This window comes from Balaenoptera borealis (genome assembly GCF_965194805.1).
Source record: "Balaenoptera borealis genome assembly, chromosome: 5".
In the NCBI taxonomy this organism is placed as follows: domain Eukaryota; kingdom Metazoa; phylum Chordata; class Mammalia; order Artiodactyla; family Balaenopteridae; genus Balaenoptera; species Balaenoptera borealis.
In genome coordinates, this window is record NC_138862.1 from 75,169,930 (window position 1) to 75,195,699 (window position 25,770).

The following is a 25,770-nucleotide window of genomic DNA, read 5'->3' on the forward strand; positions in this document are numbered from 1 at the left end:
TCAAGTTCTGCCCTGCAAACCAGTTCATCTGTACCATTTTTCTAGGTTCCACATATATGCGTTAACATACGATATTTGGTTTTCTCTTTCTGACTTACTTCACTCTGTATGACAGTCTCTAGATCCATCCACGTCTCTACAAATGACCCAATTTCGTTCCTTTTTATGGCTGAATAATATTCCATCGTATATATGTACCACTTCTTCTTTATCCATTCGTCTGTCGATGGGCATTTAGGTTTCTTCCATGACCTGGCTGTTGTAAATAGTGCTGCAATGAACATTGGGGTGCATGTGTCTTTTCGAATTATGGTTTTCTCCAGATATATGCCCAGGAATGGGATTGCTGGATTATATGGTAGCTCTATTTTTAGTTTTTGTTTGTTTGTTTGTTTGTTGTTTTTTGTTTTTTTTCCTAGTTAATTTGTTTATTTATTTATTTATTTTTTGGCTGTGTTGGGTCTTCGTTTCCGTATGAGGGCTTTCTCTAGTTGCAGTGAGCGGGGGCCACTCTTCATTGCGGTGCGTGGGCCTCTCACTATCGCGGCCTCTCTTGTTGCAGAGCACAGTCTCCATTCTCGCAGGCTCAGCAGTTGTGGCTCACAGGCCCAGTTGCTCCGCGGCATGTGGGATCTTCCCAGACCAGGGCTCGAACCCGTGTCCCCTGCATTGGCAGGCAGACTCTCAACCACTGTGCCACCAGGGAAGCCCTATTTTTAGTTTTTTAAGGAATCTCCATACTGTTCTCCATAGTGGCTGTATCAATTTACATTCCCAGCAACAGGGTAGGAGGGTTCCATTTTCTCCACACCTTCTCCAGCATCTGTTGTTTGTAGATTTTTTGATGATGGCCATTCTAACCGGTGTGAGGTGATACCTCACTGTAGCTTTGATTTGCATTTCTCTAATAATTAGTGATGTTGAGCATCTTTTCATGTGCCACTTAGCCATCTGTATGTCTTTTTTGGAGAAATGTCTGCTTAGATCTTCCTCCCATTTTTTGGTGGGGTTGTTTGTTTTTTAGATATTGAGCTGCATGAGCTCAGGTTTTGTTTTTTTAATGAAAATATTTCCCTCTCATACTTGCAACCTAAATCACAAAGCATCTTATACATAAGAGGTACATCGTGATTCTTCTGCATTATGCAAATGACATACGATTTAACCATAAAATATTTTAATTATATATGTTTAACACATTTTCATATTAATGTATTCTTTATAAACAAGTCCATTTCTGGAGTTGAAAAATTAATCCTGGTGCTTCTAACCATTTTAGTCTATAGAAGGAGGCTGTTATAAGTGGTAACTTTCTAAAGATCTTTTCATTTTCTCTTGAAGATAGATTTGGATATATACCCGGTCTTCTTGTTCATTCGTATTTTCCTGTTTCAGTGTCTATAAAAAATGTATGCATTTATTCAAATATGTGAGCATTCAGAGAGCAGTCTTTTTCTTATTTATATTTGTGTCCCTAATGCCATATAGCACTATAGCAGGCACACATAGTAGATGCACAATAAATGTTCGTTTATTTAAAGTGAACTTAATATGTTCCATCTTTTGAATGCTCTTCTCCTTATTGAATTGGCATCATCTTATTCACAAAACTTTTAAAACTTTCTGTTTCTAAAAGTGACTTGTCAAATTTAAATAAAAACAATTGATATACTATTTAGATTATTGATAGATTAATCCAAACTGTCACTCTCCTTCCCCCCTCCCTCCTTTCCCTCCTTCAAAAAGGTCAAAGTTGGCTCTAAATGACTAAAAGAGCAATTAAAAGTGTTTTTTAAAATTTTTTAAAGTATTTATTTATTTATTTGGCTGCATCAGGTCTTAGTCGCGGTACGCGGGCTCTTCGTTGTGGTGTGCAGGCTTCTCTCTAGCTGTGGTGCACGGACTCAGTAGTTGCAGCACGCGGGCTCTCTAGTTGTGGCACATGGGCTCTAGAACTCATGGGCTCAGTAGTTGCGGCGCTCAGTCTTAGCTGCCCCACGGCGTGTGGGATCTTAGTTCCCTGACCAGGGATCGAACCCACGTTCCTTGCTATGGAAGGCGGATTTTTAACCACTGGACCACCAGGGAATTCCCCCAACATTTTTTTAATTGACAAATTTAATTGATAGAATAAGAGAAAACAGATTAAATTCTAAGCAAGAAGTCAGCACTTGACTTAGTCGCTGTTAAATATCTTATTGTAAAATGTAAGCTCATTTCTAATAATTCTTATCTTTTCCAAAGAGGGCCTGCCTAATGTGCCAAGTACTTCAAAGTTATTGGAAGTCTACCTGAGCTACCTGGTCTTGATAAGTCATAAACATTCAAATAATAGTTCAAGGTCAGGGATGACAGAGGGTTCTATTCATTTTTGTGCAAACCAGGGTCTGGCCCAATCCTCCCAAACTCAGAACTGTGTATTCAGAATTACATACGGAAGACAGTTTGTGTGCCATCTTAAAGATAAGATTCTTTTTTCCTGATCTGTGTTTGCTTTACAGTGTGAGCTTGAGAATCTGTGTTAATCACTGATGGTGACTGCTTCCTTTTAGATGTTTACTAAAATACCACAGACATATTGTAACCACTGAGATAACTTGATCTTTCAATATATAATGATATGATCAACAGGCTCAGTAATCAGTCGAGAGGTTTTTGAACTCTTAAGGAAGCTTGAATGAGGAAACCAGGAAGAAATTTGGCTGAATTACGAGTTAACGTTCTGATGTATATGCTTTCAGGAACAAAACTCTAGAGCAACCGAAGGAAATGCAGTGTCCATATCATGAGAGATAATAGTCTGATCCTGGAGACCATGTTTTAAGACAAACTATGATAAATAGTAAAAAATACAAATTCTTTCACGAAACAGTAACTAGGAAGGTCAGAGGTCTGGAAACTGCACATTGGAAGCACAGCTAGAAGTTCCTGTGTAATCCCAGAGGAAGGGAGTATTAAAGGGGGTACAGCCAAGCTGTCCCACAAATCTGAAGGAAGTTGACATGTGGAGGAGGAGGAGCAAGTAGCTTCTGACTGGCTCCAAGAATCAGATTTGGCCTTAATTCAGGAAGCACCTTCAGCCGCTCAGGGTCCACCAAACAGTATGGCCTGCCTTGTGAACCACTTGCTGCGCTACACATGTAAGAAGGGACTGACCAATAAGGTCCAGAGGACATCTTTTTGTAGGCCCAATGCCAAACTTGATGACTTCAACTCTGAGTTAGTAAAAGAACCCTGCATATGATGTTTGAGTTGTATCTCGGTAGATTTTAGATGAGGGCACTTTCTACAGGAACCAATGGTAATGATGGCTGCAATATAGATCCTAGATGTCAGGGTGGAAGAGGAGAATGCTGTGTCCTTTTCAAAACGTCTTTTAAAAATTTCATTTCTTTACCATTATGGTCTTTCAGATTTCCAGTAACCAACTCATTCATTTATTTGCTCTTATATTTGTTGACTGTCTACTGTGGACCAAACATCAGATATGTTGGAGAGAGAGATATGGAAGAGACAGCCCTGCCCTGAAGAATAGATTGAAGATATACACAAGTAGCTATAGTATGAGCTAGCCTGTTCTGTCTCACAGCATAAGAGATAAAGTGGTCTGGAAGCTCAGGTGGGAGTGGATGTACTTAGAACTAAGGGTGATACTTCTAGCTCTTTCTATAACTCTGGATTTAAATCAGTGCCAGAGAGAGGGTAAGGAAAAGAGGGAAGAAAGAGCTTGAAAGAACCTCAGGATTTTTTCTCATACTCATTGAACTTATGTAAGGATGATGGATGAATGAAGCACTATTCATTTGGGGAGATTAGAGTGTGGATATGTAATGTAACAAAGCATATTAACTTATTTTTTAAAAGGATGGTCACCTCCAGAAGCTCCATGCTGACCTGGAGGAATAGGACTAAAGCCCTTTCCCTTTTCTCCTTTAGCTTCCAGGAAGTCCACAACTTTGCCTCAGGCAAGGCTTTGCCATGGGGCCCACTGTATGCAGCCATGGCCAGCTGCCATTCTCTGATCCTCCTGGATGGGACCATCCATGGAGACCCACTGGACCTCAAAATGTTTGAAGCTACTACCTGGGTAAGCTTCTGTTCTGCAAAGATTCTAAGAAGCTTCTTCAATGCCAGACCAAGCCAGGTGTTATCATAGCTATTCAATACTCATAAAATGCGAGGTCTCCAATATGGAGTACATATGGCAGTGAGGGGCAAACTCATCTAAGCCCCAGTTTTCTCCTCTGGACAGTGTATTTCCATATTAGGGTTATTGTGAGGATTAAGTGGAAGGACGCATTAAAAAAAATCCCTGGTGCTGTGCCTGGAATATATTACCAGCTCAATAGTATTAGTATAATTATTATCTAATTACTTTCTAACCCTTTCCAGCTGTAGTATGAGCCATGTCTGGTTTCAGAGTTATCTCGAACATGGGGATTAGGAAACATCACTGTCCCCAGTGCTTAGGATAATTCGTTGTTACCAGGAGTTTTATTCCTACTACTTTAGTATTAATTTTGTCTCTAAGACTAGACAATAAAAGGGAAAACCATGAGAGCTTTTGTTGAGACTCTGAAGTAGATTTCAGATCAAATGGCCTTGTTCAGGACGAGGAATCCGGCTCTCCCGGTTCTAGTCTTGGCTCTGTTCTGATTGACTCCTTCACCTCGTAAGGTCATCTCTCCTGTTGGGGTTTTCCATAACTTTAAAATGAGGGGATTGAATTAGACCAGCAGTGTTCACCTAAAAGAAACAAAAAAGCTGGAATCTTTTCTTAAAAGGAAATTTTATTCAAAAGCATCCTACACAAAACAAATCATTGGAGTTACTCTGGTTGAGATAGAAAATGGGGAGTAAAAGCACAGCTTAGGGAACACACATCCCCACCTACTTAGCTACAAGCCCACCTCCACCCCCTATAGCCTGGTTCAGCTCCAGGCCCCTGTGATGCATGTGTGAGCCCCACTGAAGGAGACAGTCTTTAGGGTCCCTTCGAACGCTAATAGGACATGGTTCTGTAGCAGTCTGATGTAACTTTCTCCATTCTTCTTGGGTTACTGTTTCTGTACCTTTAAGTAGAGATTATAATTTCTTCTCTGAGATTTTTTCTGCCACTCAGTGAGATGATTATAAAGCATTTTGGCAGCTTTGGGTAAAAGGTTCCTTTGACTATACTTTAGGGTCTTTATTATAGCAATTCCTGAGTGTCTACTGAACATTAACCACATATATCACAGTCCCTGCCCTGCTGTACCCTGGGGACCATGAATCCAAATTAGACAGAGAAGGAAGTGCACGAGCAACAGTGGACCAGGAGAAAAAGGCAGTAAGGTGCGGGCTACTCACGCTCAGTGTTTTCAAGTTAGGCCCTTCAGAAATGGAGAATGAGCTTTTATACAACACATTCCAGCAGAGAAAGCAGGAGAAATTGCATGAATAATTCAGAAGTGTCTGCCCTTCAAGTTCCTAGCATTTCCGATGCATTATTTTTGTGTGTGGCGAATTAAGCCTGGTTCACCTCCGTGTAGCTGCGGGAGGAGAATACATTGAGACGGCTTGAGATGTTCTCAAGGGAAGGATTTGAGCACAGTATTAGTGGATGAACAAGAAAGAAATCTCTACAGTGAAACATCCTGTTTGAAATAGGAAATGGTGGTTTCCGGGCATGATTTCCACATCACGGGAGCACCGGCATGTGCCATGGTTGTTAAGCCCTGCAAAGCAGCCAGCCAGGTAAGCCTTGCCCGCCCTCTGCCCCACAAAACCCAACTCAGAAGGAAAGTCCTGTCAGGCCCACAATTTTGAAAGCTCAGAGATGTGTCTTCTTTGAATTCCACGTATGAAAATTGGTGAGACCTTGTTGCCCTTATTTGCTAAACTAAGGATTGGCAAAGGAGTAATTAATTTCCAACAGCTAGAAGCTATGTGATGTGTCCCTCCCCATTCTCCATCCCTCATCCAGGTCCCAGTGGCAGGAATTGCAATCCTGCATCAGTTCCCATTCTCATCAGCGCTGCAGAGGATGACAGTCATTGCCCAAGAGATGGGGGGTGACTGGCTGGCATTCATGAAAGGTGCACCGGAGAGGGTGGCCAGCTTTTGCCAACCTGAGACAGGTAAGTGGACAGACTTATATTACAATGGGCAAATCTGTATTTCCAACCCACATATGTCCCCTCAGAATTTGATCGATGAATCCAATTGCCTACTGGCCATCACCAATTGGATGACTCACTGGCATCTCAAACTCGGTACCAAAACCAAGCCTATCTTTCTCACTCTCTATATTTCCCATCTTAGTGAATGAAAGTACTACTCCCCCATCCCAGTTTAGGATTCTTCCTGGATTCCTCTCTCTCCCTCAGTGCCTCTGTCTTGTCAATTGCTAATCCATGGCCCTGTCACTCCATCAGCTCTGGCCCTCATCATCCCTCCACTGGATCACTTCATAGTTGGTGAATTTGTTCCCTGCCCCCCAGTGTCCCCTACTCTAATTCACCCTTCACACTGTGACCAGATTGGTTTTTCTGTCACACAGTGTAATGATGTTGGCACATTCCTGCTTTCATTCTTTGGTTGCTTCCCATAGGCTCCAGGATAATCTCCTTTAGGATCATATCTAAGGCCTTCATGATCTGACTCCTATCAAACTTCCCAGAGTTTCCTTACCACTCCTATCTTCACATCCTGTGCTCCCCCTGAGATGAACTATCAAGGTTTGCTGTCTCATGGCCCTGTGTCTGAGCACATGATGCTCCCTCAGCCAAAATGCCCTTTCCCTTCTCCATCTAATCACATCCTCCCTGTCTGATAGATGCACCAAGTGTTTCCATAGCGTGCTGTAACTGCCTGGATCATAGCAAGGATCTCATTCGATTGTATTGTTAGTCTACTGGCTGTTACCCTACTAGACAAAGACCCTCAGAGTGGCAATTGCAGTGTAATCTCTGCATCGCTAATTCCTGACCCACAGTAGACTCAATAAATATTTGATGGTTAAACTGGAGAAAAAAAGAATCATACACTTTTCCCATTCTTCTTCTTCTTTTTGTTTTTTTTCATTTTTTGAATGCTTCCTTTTCATTTCTGCTTCACTGGATCCCAAGAGGTCAACCGTGACAATGTAGTAATATTTAACATTCCCACTGACTTGTTTGTGTACATTTTTAGAGGTGTGTTTTCTTGGGCAAGAGTTGGAACTCTTTGTAAAGCATTTCTCTCCCAGTACTAGCTGAGTTCATGTTGCATACTAATCTTGTGTTATTTTCTGAACAGTACCAACTAGTTTTGTTAGTGAACTTCAGATTTACACGACACAGGGCTTCCGGGTCATAGGACTGGCCTACAAAAAGCTGGAGATGGACCATCACACCACTGCCTTGATGAGGTAAATGGGGTGGGGGGAATTTTGATAAAGCAGAATGGTTTCGCGGGAAGATGCACCAGACTGGGCAGTGGACCCAGCAACACAGCTTACTGAATTTGTGTGCATGAAATGCCTCTGAACTTAGTAAATGGGGATATAGTCATCCCTGCCCTGCCTAAATCACAAAGCTGATGTGAACACTGACTGGGAGAACTGATGAGAAATAGCTGTATAAATTGTAAAATATGATGTGATTGTACAGCTTTGTGAAAACAGATATATGAATACAACCCATGTTCCAGAGAGTTTGAAGTTGTGGTCATGCCCCCATTTTGAACCAAATGTAAGTTTGGTTTTAAATTATTTTTGATATTTAATTAATTAATTAGCTATTTTGGGATTTTATTATTTTTATTTTTTATCATAGTTGGTGAATTTGTAGAAAGAAAACATAACACTTGTCTGAAAAAAAATCTTGATAAAAAATACACAACTTAATGAAATGAATAAATATAGCCTGGACTCAATATATAATCTAGGTAATGTAGAAACACAAGAAAAACCTGGAGAGGCCATACTAAAGAGAGCTTTGGTATGTATAGATTAAAATAAGGATGCTCAAAAGCTAAAATGGACTGGAGTAATTAGTGATTCAAATTTATGTGTTGTTTTATTTTCCACTGTTTTCAGACTATGGTGTTTATTTCATTTTCAATGTCATGTCCAATACTCTATGTCAGCCACTATTGGTAACACTGCTGTGGAGATAATCAAGGCTTATTTTGTTATTTAGGATTTTAAATTTGGGAGGTCTAATATATTTGTTTTCAACCCTGCCAGATTCAACACTCTCTTCCTGTAACTGTATTATGTATCACTTCCTTTAATATAAGGAAATAAAATTCATATAATATGATCTGCACATATTCTCTGTGAAAAAGAAATATAATGCCCTCTATATAGAACAAATAGAAGCTAAAATTACAATGCATTATAAAAAGTAATAAATAGTTCCATAAATACACAGCTGACTCCATTAAAACAAAATGAAGCAAGATGTTTCTTGCACCCTATGTAGAATCATTGGAGCTGTAACATTCAGGAATGCAGACTGATACAGGTGTGTTATACATCAAAGTCTCAAATACCGCCGGCAGTCTTACTGTCAGCAAGGTGACTGTGAAATGGCTAAAAACTCTTGGGAAAGTGGAATAAAATAGTACACCCTCCTCTCATTGTATATGGTAGTCACATTCCTGGAAAACTCAATAGAATCTTAAAAATGTGTACAGAATACTTTGTGTTTATATGTAAAACAGAGCTAGGAGAAGTATAAACAATTTTATATTTGCTTATTATAATATAGTTGTATTATATTTACTATAAAAACACAGTACACTAAATAGTATAATAATAGTGTGAAATAAACAGTATAATTCTGTACTGGCTTAGGAAAGTATCAACAATATTTTAGTGTCCTTGAATGTCCTGTAAAATATTCAAAAGTCATGTGGGATGCAGGGTAACATTTTGCACGTCTAAAAAGTTTCCAAAATGTCCTCTAGGGGCAGTATCGCCCCTGATAAGAATCACTGATGTGTCCCAACCTTGTCTCTTTGTGAATGGTGGGTGAGGCCCAGGGTGGGAAATGGCTCATCCAAAGTCAGTGAATGTTGGATCCCTGGACTTACTGGCCCCAGGAGAGTGGGCCAGCTTACTGTGACCCTTAAAACTTTGGTTATTACATTCTGGATGTTTGTTGTAATTTAATCAACCCAGTTCACTCAAATCAGAGAGCTAAAAGTGACCTTTGAGATTGGATCTCACATTTTAAAGAAGAGGAAACTTGGGTCTGTGATGCGGCAGAATTGGGAATGAAACTTTGTTTCCTGAAATCCTGTTGACACATGTTATCAAGATTCTGGCTGCTAAGCTGCTGCTTCTGATTATTATAATAAAATATTTGCAAATCAAGTTTCAAACTCATGGCTTCAGGGCTTGTGCATGTAACAAAGCACTCAGGCAGAGGCACATGGGCAGTGGGAAAGGTGACACACAAGAGAGTAACAGTTGACTCTCACAGCGTTGAAATTCCAACTTTTCAAAATCTGGTAACGTCTATACCCAAGTTCACTGGTAGGATCTGAGCTTAGGTCGTCAATCTGCCAATCTTGTGTTAAAGACACATCACCACTATATATACTTCTAGTTAAGTCAATTTACCTAGCCTTTCTAATCCATGATGAGAGCAGAACATTCTTTCTGGGGTGTGTGTGTGTGCATGTGTGTATGTGTTTACTCAGAGTGCTTCCAGCACTGATATCATAATTTCTTTGATGGTTCTTCGTTCGCTTTATGCATATTTCACCTTTTAAAAATCACATGGATTTTAAGAACATGAAGTGTAATCACAGGAGTGACAATGCTCCTTTGTATTACACTCCCCGTTCTTCATTATTTTTAGGTGCTTCAGGAGGAGGTATAATGTCTGTGCAGGAAGCAGGAAAAGATAGCATGCTATTCCAAGTTACAGAGCATGAGCCCCTTCAAGGGACTACATCTTCTCTTTATTTTCTGGCTCAGATTGAATGAAAAGAAGAATCATGTCATGTTAGAGCTAGAAGAGACTTTGCAGATCCGTTAGTTTCACCACCTGCTTTTATAAAAGTAGAGATAGATTGCCAGACAAGGAAAATGATTTGCCCATAGTTACACAGTAAGGTAGTCTCAGAGCTGGGAGTAGAATGCTGGTCTCCTGATTACTGTGCACTGAACCCTACGAAGGCCATGTGCCAGAGGAACCAGAAAAACGAGTGCCAAAGTGGGTTGCAGACTTTATCACATGCTTGACCCTGCAGCCATTTTCTTGGCCTGATCTGGTGCCTTGTGGTTGGACCATGTCAGTCATCTCTGAAAATGTCTAAAACCTGATGCCTGTGTATGAGGACCACTAGAAAGATTAGAGGACCTGAGTCAAGCATCAACTAAGTTATCCTTCAAAGAGCAGCTCAAATATCACCTCCTCTCGTAAAGCTTCTCCAATCACTCCACCCAGAAATGATTTCACCTTCCTCTTTGATGGCATAGGACTCTTATTTGCACATGATCATGATACTTTCCCAGCCTTCCATGTAACCAAAGTGGTCAGGTCTAATCTTTTCCCCCAAGTTGAATGTCAAGTCTCTGGAGTCAGGAGCTACTATAGTCCCTGCATATTCTCTTCCCCTTTCCAGAGACCTGTTCCTTGCACTTATTTGTGTGTTCACTAAATGGTCATTGATCTGACAGACTGGTTGACTTCAGTTCCTGTGAGAACCCTCTGGTAGTAGAAATTCTGAAAGAGGAAGTAAATTTTCCTAGGTCACCTGGCGAAAAATGGTTACAGCAGACAGTAGAGCATTTCAACTGGCAAATGTTTGCCGAGCACCTCCTCTGTGATGGGCACCGAATGACTATTGTTGAACTTGTCACTGAACTGAGAAAGGTTGCCCTTAAGGAGCTGAGACAGAGAGACAGATCAGATAGCAACAAATGATAATATACGGACAAATAAAATACAAGCTAAACTGAGGTAGAAGTAATATGTTGAGGTAGCAAGTGTTTCTCTCTGGGGAAGTCTCTATGGGGAGGTGCATGTGAGCTCAGGTTCAAAATATAGGAAGGGTTTCAATGGCAGATAAAGGGAACTTATAACCTTCTCCATGAAATAAGAGGAAATGTCTTACGGCGCCTAGAGCAAATGTTCGGAGATCGTTGTGTACGGAGTACACCCATGGTAAGTGGTCCAACTTGGCTGGAGGTCGGGATGGATAAAGAATTAAGTGATAGATGAAGCTGGAAAGATCATTTGGAATCAGATTATGGAGAGACTTAAATGCCAGGTTCAGAAGAATAGGAAGTGCTATCCTTCTGAGCCAGCTCTGAGGTGAGTAGTTCAGCTGTGTCCACTTTCTGTCACTCCAGTGGAGGTGTTAGCGGTGTCCTGGAGAGTACCCCTAATTCTAGTTCGGGCCCCTGATTGAAGTGAGGCCCAGCACTGAGACAAGCAAGGCAGGTTGGTTTTTTTGCTTTCATCTGTATTTCGACCAGAATTGGGCGGTACTGGTGCCTTGCTCTTGTGTCTGCTAGAGGTATCTGGGTCTCAGATAAATGAATCATGGAAGAATCTTTGAAACCACAATCCCAAATATGCTCCCCTGCACTTGGTCCTGTGGAAGGTTTTGGAAATGTTCTTGTGATGGTCAGGAGCCTCGGAGAATTTATTTGTTTGCAGAAACATTCACACTTTATGTAGAGAAGCAATGCTACCTGCTGAGAGGCAGAGAGAGACAGGGAGGGAGAGAGATTGGCTTCAAAAGAAGGGCTCCTTTTTTGAGATTATGGCCTCATGCCTCTTGGGACTAAAATACCATAGATTTCTCTAGCTTTGATTTCTAGAGAAACTGGTTTTTTGTTTTATTTACCTTGTGCCTCACTTATTTTTTTTTAAAACATCTTTATTGGAGTATAATTGCTTTACAATGGTGTGTTAGTTTCTGCTGTATAACAAAGTGAATCAGCTATACGTATGCATATATCCCCATATCTCCTCCCTCTTGTGTCTCCCTCCCACCCTCCCTATCCCACCCCTCTAAGCGGTCACAAAGCACCAAGCTGATCTCCCTGTGCTATGCGGCTGCTTCCCACTAGCTATTTTACATTTGGTAGTGTATATATGCCCATACCACTCTCTCACTTCGTCCCAGCTTACCCTTCCCCCTCCACATGTCCTCAAGTCCATTCTCTACTTCTGCATCTTTATTCCTGTCCTGCCCCTAAGCTCTTCAGAACCATTTTGTTTTTCTGTTTTTTTTTAGATTCCATATATATGCGTAACATATGGTATTTGTTTTTCTCTTTCTGACGTACTTCACTCTGTATGACAGACTCTAGGTCCGTCCACTTCACTGCAAATAACTCAATTTCGTTTCTTTTTTTTTTTTTTTAATATAAATTTATTTATTTATTTATTTTTGGCTGTGTTGGGTCTTCATTGCTGTGTGCGGGCTTTCTCTAGTTGCAGTGAGTGGGGGCTACTCTTCGTTGTGGTGCACAGGCTTCTCATTCTCGTGGCTTCACTTGTTGTGGAGTGCAGGCTCTAGACGCACAGGCTTCAGTAGCTGTGGCATGTGGGCTCAGTAGTTGTGGCTTGCGGGCTCTAGATCTCAGGCTCAGTAGTTGTGGTGCACAGGCTTAGTTGCTCTGCGGCATGTAGGAACTTCCCTTACCAAGGCACGAACCTGTGTCTCTTTCATTGGCAGGCAGATTCTTAACCACTGCGCCACCAGGGAATCCCCCAATTTCATTTCTTTTTATGGCTGAGTAATATTCCATTGTATATACGTGCCACATCTTCTTTATCCATTCATCTGTCGATGGACACTTAGGTTGCTTCCATGTTCTGGCTATTGTAAATAGTGCCGCAATGAACATTTTGGTACATGACTCTTTTTGAATTATGGTTTTCTCAGGGTATATGCCCAGTAATGGGATTACTGGGTCATATGGTAGTTCTATTTTGAGTTTTTTGATGAACCTCCATACTGTTCTCCATAGTGGCTGTATCAATTTACATTCCCACCAACAGTGCAAGAGGGTTCCCTTTTCTCCACACCCTCTCCAGCATTTATTGTTTGTAGATTTTTTGATGATGGCCATTCTGACCAGTGTGAGGTGATACCTCATTGTAGTTTTGATTTGCATTTCTCTAATGATTAATGATGTTGAGCATCCTTTTGTGTGTTTCTTGGCAATCTCTATATCTTCTTTGGAGAAAAGTCTATTTAGGTCTTCTGCCCATTTTTGGATTGGGTTTTTTTTTTTTTTGATATTGAGCTGCATGAGCTGCTTGTATATTTTGGAGAGTAATCCTTTGTCAGTTGCATCATTTGCAAATATTTTCTCCCATTCTGATGGTTGTCTTTTCATCTTGTTTATGGTTTCCTTTGCTGTGCAAAAGCTTTTAAGTTTCATTAGGTCCCTTTATTTATTTTTGTTTTTATTTCCATTTCTCTAGGAGGTGGGTCAAAAAGAATCTTGCTGTGATTTATGTCATGGAGTGTTCTGCCTCCAAGTGTTTTCCTCTAGAGTGTTTTCCTCTAAGACTTTTATAGTGTCTGGCCTTACATTTAGGCCTTTAATCCATTTTCAGTCTATTTTTGTGTATAGTGTTAGGAAGTGTTCTAATTTCATTCTTTCACATGTAGCTGTCCAGTTTTCCCAGCACCACTTATTGAAGAGGCTGTCATTTCTCCATTGTATATTCTTGCCTCCTTTATCAAAGATAAGGTGACCATATGTGCATGGGTTTATCTCTGGGCTTTCTATCCTGTTCCATTGATCTATATATCTGTGTTTGTGCCAGTACCATACTGTCTTGATTATTGTAGCTTTGTAGTACAGTGTGAAATCAGGGAGCCTGATTCCTCCAGCTCCTTTTTTCTTTCTCAAGATTGCTTTGGCTATTCGGGGTCTGTTGTGATTCCATACAAATTGTGAAAATTTTTGCGCTAGTTCTGTGAAAAATGCCATTGGTAGTTTGATAGGGATTGCATTGAATCTGTAGATTGCTTTGGGTAGTAGAGTCATTTTACAATGTTGATTCTTCCAATCCAAGAACATGGTATATCTCTCCATCTGTTTTTATAGTCTTTAATTTCTTTCATCAGTGTCTTATAGTTTTCTGCATACAGGTCTTTTGTCTCCTTAGGTAGGTTTATTCCTAGGTATTTTATTCTTTCTGTTGCAATGGTAAATGGGAGTGTTTCCTTAATTTCTCTTTCTGATTTTTCATCATTAGTGCATAGGAATGCAAGAGATTTCTGTGCATTAATTTTGTATCCTGCTACTCTACCAAATTCATTGATTAGCTCTAGTAGTTTTCTGGTAGCATCTTTAGGATTCTCTATGTATAGTATCATGTCATCTGCAAACAATGAAGGTTTTACTTCTTTTCTGATTTGGATTTCTTTTATTTCTTTTTCTTCTCTGATTGCTGTGCCTAAAACTTCCAAAACTATGTTGAATAATAGTGGTGAGAGTGGGCAACCTTGTCCTGTTCCTGATCTTAGTGGAAATGGTTTCAGTTTTTCACCATTGAGAACAATGTTGGCTGTGGGTTTGTCATATACGACCTTTATTATTTTGAGGTAAGTTCCCTCTGTGCCTCCTTTATGGAGGGGTTTTATCATAAATGGGTGTTGAATTTTGTCAAAAGTTTTTCTGTATCTATTGAGATGATCATAAGGTTTTTCTCCTTCAGTTTGTTAATATGGTATATCACATTGATTGATTTGCGTATTTTGAAGAATCCTTGCATTCCTGGGATAAACCCCACTTGATCATGGTGTATGATCCTTTTAATGTGCTGTTGGATTGTGTTTGCTAGTATTTTGTTGAGGATTCTTGCATCTATGTTCATCAGTGATATTAGCCTGTAATTTTCTTTTTTTGTGGCATCTTTGGTTTTGGTATCTGGGTGATGGTGGCCTCGTAGAATGAGTTTGGGAGTGTTCCTCCTTCTGCTATATTTTGGAAGAGTTTGAGAAGGATAGGTGTTAGCTCTTCTCTAAATGTTTCATAGAATTCGCCTGTGATGCCATCTGGTCCTGGGCTTTTGTTTGTTGGAAGATTTTTAATCACAGTGTCAATTTCAGTGCTTGTGATTGGTCTGTTTATATTTTCTATTTCTTCCTGGTTCAGTTTCGGAAGGTTGTGCTTTTCTAAGAATTTGTACACTTCTTCCAAGTTGTGCATTTTATTGGCATATAGTTGCTTGTAGTAATCTCTCATGAGCCTTTGTATTGCTGCATGTCAGTTGTTACTTCCCCTTTTTAATTTCTAATTCTGTTGATTTGAGTGTTGTCCCTTTTTTTCTTGATGAGTCTGGCTAATGGTTTATCAATTTTGTTTATCTTCTCAAAGAACCAGCATTTAGTTTTATTGATCTTTGCTATTGTTTCCTTCATTTCTTTTTCATTTATTGCTGATCTGATCTTTATGATTTCTTTCCTTCCGCTAACCTTGGGGTTTTTCTGTTCTTCTTTCTCTAATTGCTTTAGGTGTAAGGTTAGGTTGTTTAGTTGAGATGTTTCTTGTTTCTTTAGGTCGGATTGTATTGCTATAAACTTCCCTCTCAGAATTGCTTTTGCTGCATCCCATAGGTTTGGGGTCATTGTGTTTTCATTGTCATTTGTTTCTAGGTATTTTTTGATTTCCTCTATGATTTCTTCAGTGATCTCTTGGTTATTAAGTAGTGTATTGTTTAGCCTCCATGTGTTTGTATTTTTTACAGATTTTTTCCTGTAATTGATATCTAGTCTCATAGCATTGTGGTCAGAAAAGATACTTGATATGATTTCAATTTCCTTAAATTTTCCAAGGCTTGATTTGTGACCCAAGATAGGATCTATCCTTGAGAATGTTCCATGAGCACTTGAGAAGAAAGTGTATTCTGTTGTTTTTGGATGGAATGTCCTATAAATATCAATTAAGTCTATCTTGTCTAATGTGTCATTTAAAGCTTGTGTTTCCTTATTTATTTTCATTTTGGATGATCTGTCCATTGGTGAACGTGGGGTGTTTAGGTCACCTACTATTATTGTGTTACTGTCAATTTCCCCTTTTATGGCTGTTAGCATTTGCCTTATGTATTGAGGTGCTCCTATGTTGGGTGCATAAATATTTACAATTGTTATATCTTCTTCTTGGATTGCTCCCTTGATCATTATGTAGTGTCCTTCTTTGTCTCTTGTAATAGTCTTTATTTTAAAGTCTATTTTGTCTGATATGAGAACTGCTACTCCAGCTTTCTTTTGATTTCCATTTGCATGGAATATCTTTTTCCATCCCCTCACTTTCAGTCTATATGTGTCCCTAGGTCTGAAGTGGGTCTCTTGTAGACAGCATATATACGGGTCTTGTTTTTGTATCCATTCAGCCAGTCTGTCTTTTGGTTGGAGCATTTAATCCATTTACATTTAAGGTAGTTATCGATATGTATTTTCCTATTACCACTTTCTTAATTATATTGGGTTTGTTATTTTAAGTCTTTTCCTTCTCTTGTGTTTCTGCCTAGAGAAGTTCCTTTAGCATTTGTTGTAGACCTGGTTTGGTGTTGCCGAATTCTCTTAGCTTTTGATTATCTGTAAAGGTTTTAATTTCTCCATCAAATCTGAATGATATCATTGCTGTGTAGAGTAATCTTGGTTGTAGGTTTTTCCCTTTCATCACTTTAAATATGTCCTGCCACTCCCTTCTGGCTTGCAGAGCTTCTGCTAAAAGATCAGCTGTTAACTTTATGGGGATTTTCTTGTATGTTAATTTTTCCTTTTCTCGTGCTTCTTTTAATATTTTTTCTTTGTATTTAATTTTTGATAGTTTGATTAATATGTGTCATGGCGTGTTTCTCCTTGGATTTATCCTGTATGGGACTCTCTGCCCTTCCTGGACTTGATTGACTATTTCCTTACCCGTATTTGGGATGTTTTCAACTATAATCTCTTCAAATATTTTCTCAGTCGCTTTCTTTTTCTCTTCTTCTTCTGGGACCCCTATAATTCGAATGTTGGTGTGTTTAATGTTGTCCAAGAGGTCTCTGAGATTGTCCTCAATTCTTTTCATTCTTTTTTCTTTATTCTGCTCTGTGGTAGTTATTTCCACTATTTTATCTTCCAGGTCACTTATCCGTTCTTCTGCCTCAGTTATTCTGCTATTCATTCCTTCTAGAGAATTTTTAATTTCATTTATTGTGTTGTTCATCATTGTTTTTTTGCTCTTTAGTTCTTCTAAGTCCTTGTTAAAAGTTTCTTGTAGTTTCTCCATTCTATTTCTACGATTTGGGGTCAACTTTACTATCATTACTCTGAATTATTTTTCAGGAAGACCGCCTATTTCCTCTTCATTTGTTTTGTCTGGTGAGTTTTTACCTTGCTCCTTCATCTGCTGTGTGTTTCTCTGTCTTCTCATTTTGCTTAACTTACTGTGTTTGGGGTCTCCTTTTTGCAGGCTGCAGGTTCATAGTTCCCACTGTTTTTGGTGTCTGCCCCCAGTGGCTAAGGTTGGCTCAGTGGGTTGTGTAGGCTTTCTGGTGGAGGGGACTAGTGTCTGTGTTCTGGTGGATGAGGATGGATCTTGTCATTCTGGTGGGCAGGACCATGTCTGGTAGTGTGTTTCAGGGTGTATGTGAACTTACTATGATTTTAGGCAGCCTCTGTGGTAACGGGTAAGACTGTGTTCCTGTCTTGCTAGTTGTTTGGCATAGGGTGTCCAGCACTGTAGCTTGCTGGTCATTGAGTGGAGCTGGGTCTTTGCCTTGAGATGGAGATCTCTGGGAGAGCTTTCACCATTTGATATTACATGGGGCCAGGAGGTCTCTGGTGGACCAATGTCCTGAACTCGGCTCTCCAACCTCAGAGGCTCAGGCCTGATACTCGGCCAGAGCACCAAGACCCTGTCAGCCACATGGCCATGTACATGGGAAGTTTCTTGCCTTTTGGGAAGTCTGAGGTCTTCTGCCAGTGTTCAGTAGGTGTTCTGCAGTAGTTGTTCCACATGTAGATGTATTTCTCATTTGTGAGGAGGAAGGTATTCTCCACATCTTACTCCTCTGCCATCTTGAAGGTGCCCTGCCTCACTTATTTTTAATGGTGTTTTCTACCAGAGCTAGAACTCCCTGGTGGTTTTTAACAGGTGTGGTGATGAAAATCACCACAGCAGATGGAAGGCAGCTTTGTGGTTATTTAATTCATTCTCTACAAAGATTAAAGTTAATCTCGTTCTTAATAAGCATCCTCTCTTCCTTTCAGTTCTGTCAGAGCAAAAGTCTCTCTATCCTTGTGCCCCCTCCTGTTTTCTTTCTGGATAGTTCATGCACACATTCAGTACCCCAGGAATGGTGTGTGAATGAGTGGGGACCACTCTGAGAGGAAGATACCTGACTTTGTTCTTGTTTTGCTTCCTGTAAGAAAGACTATAATGTGTGATTTCTGTTCAATCATCCCTATACTTCCAGGGACCAGGTAGAATCAGACCTGATATTTCTGGGATTGCTGATCTTGGAGAATCGACTGAAGGAAGAGACAAAACCTGCCCTTGAAGAGCTCATCTCAGCCCGGATAAGGACCGTAATGATCACAGGTATAGAACAAAGTGTGTGTGAAAACAGGAAGAATTTGATGTGGAAATAGACAGAGATTCACTCATTTAGCAAATCTTGTTGACTTGCTACTATGGGCCAGACACTGTTCTAGACACTGGACATGGACAACAAAATAGGCAAAGTTATTACTCTGAGCTTCCTTTCACGTGGGTTAAGATAGAAAATCAATCATTCAATTGAATAAACAGCTACCAATAAGTGTTATGAGGTACATAAAACAGGTGATGTGGTAAAGTGTGTCTGACCAGCTACTTTAGATGAGGTGTCCTTTCTGAGAGGGAACGTTTGAAATAACACCTGAATAAGAAGACATAAGCCATGCAAAGATGTTGATTTTTATTATCAAATGTTCGGAGAAGAAGAATGATTAGTCATTGTGGTCTGTAAAATACACTGAAGGCCCATCAATGAGAGCTACAATTCTGGAGATTAAAAAATTCTGTCCCTTCTCCCACTCCCAAAGTCCAAATCACAAACAAGGGAGCAGTGAGAAAGGATCATGCAAGAGAAATGTGTGAAATTTCTTAATGAATGCTTCCGAGTGGAGAGCCAATGATTTCCTAATGCATTCATGTTTTTTGAGGGTGTATTGCCTTCCCTTTCTCTGCTCTTGAAGTCAGATGCATTTAACTCTATGAATTCTGGCATCAAGAAACAGTCTTGCCCCATCAAAACACTCTCTCCCTATCCCACTGTCCTTGAACCCAATTTGATGCTGGAAATTCGAAAATACATTCCCCTCCCCTTCGGTGCTTCTCCATCCCCCTCCACTACCACACACCCCAATCCAAGAGACTTTTGGATCACTTTTTCCCTCTCCCTTCTTAGCCCCTCAGTCCAGCTTCTAGGTGCTGCTGAGTTAGTTTACTACTTATTAGAATTCCCCTTACATTATGACCCTTCTGTTTCAAAATTTTTATTTAGCACTGATTTTACACAGTCTCAGAATCTATCCTTTACCAGTTAGATTTATGTAGAAGTAAGAGCTCATCGCTCACAACACTCCCTCTTCACTTCTTCTTTCATATTGAAATTTCTGTTCTGCTTCTTTCCTTGCTTGGTTGTAATTTTTCGGAAGAATTGTCCTTGGATGGGTTGGAAGGGTGATATGCTCTCTGATCTTTTATATACCCTGAAATATCTTTCTTTGCTCTGATAGATGAATGGTGTCTTGCCTGGGTATAGGATGTTTGGGTTAGAGTACATTTTTAAAAAAAATTTTATTGGAGTATAGTTGATTTATAATGTTTTGTTAGTTTCAGGTGTACAGCAAAGTGAATCAGTTATACATATGTCAATACATATAATGTATCCACTCTTCTTTAGGTTCTTTTCCCATATAGGTCATTACAGAGACCTATATTACACTACTAATGTAGAGGACTCTACATTCCAGAGTAGAGTTCCCTGTGCTATACAGTAGGTCCTTATTAGTTATCTATTTTATACACAGAGTCCTTTTTTATTAATGGTCTGTAGGTTTTATTCTTTTGTCTTCCGGTTTTTGGTATTGCATATCACAGGGCCAGTGGAGTCCACTGTAGGTAACTTGTTCCGTTTACATGTAATCTTTTTTCTTTAACTTTAGAGTGTAGAAATGTTACCAAGGTGTGCCTATATGTTTGTCTTTTTTCATTAATTTAGTCTGGAACATTGTGAGCATTTTTAATCTGTCTTCTTCTTCTCAGGAAAATTTCTTCTATTGTTAATTAGGGCTTTTGTTCTCTCTCTTTCCTTTTTCCCTTCTGGAATTTCCATTATTCACATGACAGGCTTCCTGGATCTATCCTCTTGGTCTCTTACCTTTTTTTCTTGTAACTCATATTTTAAATTTTTTCATATAATTTTTAAAGGCTATATTCCATTTACAGTTACTACAAAATATTGGCTATATTCCCCATGTTGTACATACATCTTTTTAGTCTATCTTATGTAATTCTCATATTTTTATAATTTTGCTCTGAGCTTTAAGAGTTCTTTTTTTGCACTGAATTTTTTCAAACTGCAAACTCCGGTATCAAAAATGAGGATGATCTCCTTCAAATCACCTTTTTAACTGTGAAGTTCTTAAATTGTGTTTTGGGGTAGGAGTGACTTTAGAAAACCATATTTTCCCTGTGCTCCATTTGAGTTTCCTAAGTGCTCTCATTATTTTTAATGAAGCTTTCTTCTGTCTCCAGCAGCTAGCCTACTTTACCAGTCATGTTCTGGTTGTTCTGCATTATATTTCCTTATCTAGCTACTGGAATTTCTTAAGTAGGTTTTTATCTTTTTTTGTGAGATAGTTGAGGATCAGGCCTGGGCTGCATGTCCTAAACAACAGACCTCTCGCAGGTGACAGATGGCAGAAAGGTCTGTGTTGCAAAGCAGATGGCCGTTGTTGCCCTGCTGAGGCATGTGGAAGAGCCTCTCACTCTCAGGGCTCCCTGTACTCTTCTGATCTCAGGCTAGAGCATCTCCTTCCCCCCAGTTAGCTCTTTTGAGGATTCTCAAAGTATTTTGGTAGAAACCTGGGAGAAACCATGTTAGGGATAGCCAGCCAGTTGTTACATTATTTATTTTAAGTGGTTGCTCTACGAATCACAATATCTGTACCTACCCTTTCAAGAAGGCTTATCATCATAAACATTCCCTACTTTCTCTCCTCTGTTACTGTTGTATATACATGTGTATGACATACAATGAAACCCCACCAGACAATGTTAGAGTTTTTAATTTCAACAGTCAAGAGTTGGAGAACATAAGTGAAGAAAAATTGACTTTATATTTATCCAGCTCTTTATTATTTCTGTTCCTAAATGTTCATGTCTTATGTTGCAAGTTTCCCTCTGGTATCATTTCCTTTCAGCCTAAAGAACTTCTTTAAGCATTTATTTTTGAGTGTATCTGCTGGCACAAATTATCTTAGGTTCCCTTATCTAAGAATATCTTTATTTCTCTTTCATTCCTGAGGATATTTTCATTAGCTATAGGAGTCTGAGTTGACAATTTTTTTCTTTCAGCACTTTAAAGATGTTGCACTGTTATCTAGCCTTCATGGTTTTTGATGAGAAATCTGTGATAATTTGAATTATTGTTTCCTTATATGTAATTTATTGTTTTCCCTAGCTGCTCCTAAGATATTTGCTTTATCTTCGGTTTTTTAGCAGCTTGATTATGTGTCTAGGTGTGGTTTTCACTGAATTTATCTTGTTTGGGATTCACTGAGCTTCTTGAATCTGTAAATTTAAATCTTTTACCATATTTAGGAAGTTTTCTGCTATTATTTCTTCAAAAAATTTTTTTCCTGTTCCAATCTTTCTCCTCTCCTTCTTGGGCTCTAATGACATGAATGTGAGTTCTTTTGATATTCTTCAATCTTTGTTCTTTGCTTTTTCAGTTGAGAACTTCTATCTTGTCATTTATTTCAAGAGTATTAACCTTCACCACATGGAGGAGGATTACAATAGCTGCTTTAAAAGCACTGCCTGATAATTCCAACATCTGGGTCATCTCGGGACAGGCAACTATTGAATTGTTTTTTCTTGAGAATTGGCCAGATTTTCCAGGTTTTTCACATGTTGAGAATCCTGAACATTTTGAATATTATGTTGGGATACTTTGGATCCTGTTAAAATCCTCTAGAGAATGTTGAGGTTTTTGTTTTAGCACGTAAAACTCTGGAATATGGGAGGTGATTAATATCATAGTTCAATTCTTGAAGCTTTTGCTATCCTTCTTCGGGTTTGCTCTGCACGTGCACAGCTCTGGGTTGAGCTTGGGGCTTACATAGTTCATATACTGAATTAGTCTCCTTGTCTAGCTCTCTTCTTTCTAGGATTTCCCTCACAACTCTTCAGCCCTCCAGTGCCCCTTTCCTTGTTCCTTTGGCCAGAAAAAGTAGGTTTTTCTTGGAGTTTTAGCTATCTGCACAGCTCTGGGACTGGGGCTCACACTCAGGTCAAATTATGTGAGAGGAAAGAGAAAAAAAGCTGAGAATCTCTCCACCTTGTAGATTATTTCTCCAAATTTGACTCCCTTTCGCATTCTGCCATTTGTGTTTACTTTTCAAAGTCCTCAGGTAGGTTTTTTAAATGATATTTTTTCCAGAGTTTTCCAGTGTAATCAGTGGGAGAAATAGATTCTAGTGGACTTACTCCATATTAGCTGGAAGTGGAACCATCAGATGTCATATTAAACCAGTAGAGTTTTGCTAAACATTTACTAAGCTGTTGCCAAATAACAGAAACATATTTGAACTTTTCCTTTTTAATTTTACTTCCCACTCCCTGGCAAAAATATACTAGTAAGTCATAAAGTAACCAGATGAAAAGCAGCAATAATAAGAAAAGGGATCACAGAATCATGGAAGGTCAGGGCTGAGAGAGAACTTAGAGACTATCTCTTCTTGCACCAAAAATAAGGTCTGAACTCCTTACCCTAGCTTTCTAGGTTCTACGTGAATTGGTTCTGTCTCTTCGATCTCATCTTGGGATACTTTTCCTTTCTTCTAGGTGACAATCTTCAGACTGCAATAACAGTGGCCAGAAAGTCTGGAATGGTTTCTGAAAGCCAGAAAGTCATTCTCATTGAAGCAAATGAAACTACTGAGTCCTCATCAGCATCTATATCTTGGCAATTAGTCGAAGAGAAGAAACATATTGCATATAGGAATCAGGTATACCTAAAAGCAGACCTTCTGCCATATTATCTAACTCGTCACACAGTGTTGGCTACTGAGCAGCTTTGACTGGCAGAGGTGTAGAGGTGACCTAGGGTCAACATACTTCTCCAAATGTCTAACATGTATACAGTTCAAAGAACTCAGTTATATCATTTTCCCATACCATTCCTGCTGAGCTTTAAGGTATGGTGCTTTCCTGGGTGCTGGAAATAATACATTCTTTTAAACTTAAAAAAAGTCTTTAGAAAGAATATAGTAAGTGGGGCTGCAAGTCTAATTTTCCATTTTTTCCCTTGCTTGCCAGCCATCCCACTGGGTTCAAAGGGGATTTAGTCCCTAAGAGAGACACTGCTGTGTGCATTGGAAAACCAGACTATATCTTCAGGGTGGGAAGAAGTTTTATTCATTTATCTCCAATCTTGTCAGTATCCTATCTCTATTGTGTCCTTGTGAAACAATGTTAATTCTGTAAAAAAAAAAAAAAAAGGAAAGTTCTCACCTCAGGGAGAGATTTGTTAAGCTGCAATGCTTTTGTATTTTATACTTGAAATGTGTGAAAAGTGCTTTTCTCTGGGACTCACTGAGATCAAATCTCAGGATGAGAACAGGACGTGAGTAAGTGCTACCCCCCTGTTCACTAGAGGCTGTTGATGTGCAAAGATTGATCCAGCAAAGAGAAAGTGTTTCTCTGAGGAATCAGGGCTGGAGTGTGACTTTTAAAGAGAGATCCCAGACTGTCATTGTTGCCTTCGCTCAGATATGTTTGTGGTCCTAACCACTCTATCAAGTCTAAAATTACTGTGTCTTGCTTTGCAGGACAATTACATTAACATCAGGGAAGAAGTTTCTGATAACAGCAGAGAAGGAAGTTACCATTTTGCCCTAAGTGGAAAATCCTTCCAGGTTATAAGTCAACATTTCGGTAGCCTACTGCCAAAAGTAAGTTCTAAGAGGGTACCAGTCTCCTGGTAAAGATGCTAACAATGTCACAGAGCATGATCGTAAGTAATTTCAAACCTCTAACTAGGTTAGATATACCTATTGAATGTATCATAAGGGAAGCAGATAGTTTTGCAGAGGTCACTGCTGTTTCATTTCCTACTAGATTTAAAATAAGTAAATTTGACTAACTAATTATCCATCATCTATAGGATTAAAATGTTAGTGACTTCTCAAGTGATAAGATTGCTTTGGGGGAGCTGTCACTATATTGCCATGGTTAGGGGGTCTCACAGTATAGTGTAAATCCAGCAATTATACAGGAAGGCAGGCCAAGAATAGAGGAATTCCATTAGGTGTTTGATAGAGGACGTCTATACAAAAGAGGGTCAAACTTAAAACTTTTCTGATGAAGAACAAACCCACAATGAGGGCAGGTAAGTTATATACATAAAAAAAACATATGAGCAAACTAGAGAAAGATTGTGTCCAGTGTAAAGCAAAGATAATTTATTTGTATTCAATTGCTCATTATCTTAAGTACTGTTTAAGAAAAAAAGAATGAAGGCTTTAAAGCTGAGTGAACCATAAGCTGAGTTTACAGCCAAGAAGAGCAGAGAGCACACAGCTGTAACACAGAAGAATTTAGACTCTGTTGGATGGGGTTCAGGTGGACGGAGCTGGTACAGGTTTTTATACAACAATCCATTAATGTGATAATCCATTAATGTTTCAGAGCCCAAATTAGGCTGGAGATATCAGCTGAGTTTCACGATTGGTCAAGCCCAGATGGTATGGTTAAGTCAAAGACCACAGATAGTCACCCTCTCATCACTAGGCTATTTTTCTGCTAGATCTGAACAATTTTCTGAGAAGCAATTGCCTCCTTTCCTTCTCCTGGGATCCTGACCTCTTGTTATCTTGCAATTTCTCATACTTTACTGGTTTAAGGTTCCATCAAGCTCAGGGTTTTTCAGGACCACATTCTTCATGGCCCCTGAGCTAAATTCCTGTAGGTAATCATTTACATCAATTATGTCTATTAAGTAGTCATTTTTATTGATTTTGGTCTTCCTGATCACTTATCTGATGACCAAAGTCTCAATATCTATCTTAAAATCCAAAGAAGGGCTTCTTGGAAACAAATATTTTTCTCACTCATGGATATCATTACCCAGTCAGTGTTCCGAATGTTATCAATTACTTCATATATGACCAGCTGACATAATAAAAAAAATTTTTCCCTTTTGCATTCTTTACAGATATTGATCAATGGGACCATCTTTGCAAGAATGTCTCCAGGGCAGAAATCCAGTCTGGTTGAAGAATTTCAGAAACTAGAGTAGGTCATTACCAATTCAGATGGTGTGAAGTGCATGGAGGCATGACAGGGGGAGAGTAAGGAAGTCACTCAGTTTGGTTAAGGCAGTGGTTCTTAACGTGGCTACACATGACAGTCAACTTGGGAGCTTTGAAAAATTAGCAATACCAGGACACCACCATTCAGAGATTCTGATTCAATTGCTCATGTGGGCACTTGGACATCAGTATTTTTTAAAAGTTCCTTTCATAAGTCAATTTTGCATCCAGAATTGAGAACCC

At 39.4% G+C, this 25,770-nt stretch overlaps 1 protein-coding gene across 10 annotated transcripts in view; it reads left to right on the forward strand.

Moving 5' to 3' along the window:
* Positions 1-25,770, forward strand: part of ATP13A4 (ATPase 13A4) — a 139,033-nt gene that overhangs the window by 90,469 nt on the left and 22,794 nt on the right. For all 10 annotated transcript variants that reach the window (XM_082393121.1, XM_082393125.1, XM_082393123.1 and 7 more), the window contains exons 14-21: positions 3,937-4,087; positions 5,650-5,736; positions 5,966-6,119; positions 7,279-7,390; positions 18,420-18,544; positions 23,060-23,223; positions 24,046-24,168; positions 25,431-25,510. In XM_082393121.1, the coding sequence (XP_082249247.1) occupies positions 3,937-4,087; positions 5,650-5,736; positions 5,966-6,119; positions 7,279-7,390; positions 18,420-18,544; positions 23,060-23,223; positions 24,046-24,168; positions 25,431-25,510 (996 nt within the window). The remainder of the gene's footprint in view (positions 1-3,936; positions 4,088-5,649; positions 5,737-5,965; positions 6,120-7,278; positions 7,391-18,419; positions 18,545-23,059; positions 23,224-24,045; positions 24,169-25,430; positions 25,511-25,770) is intronic.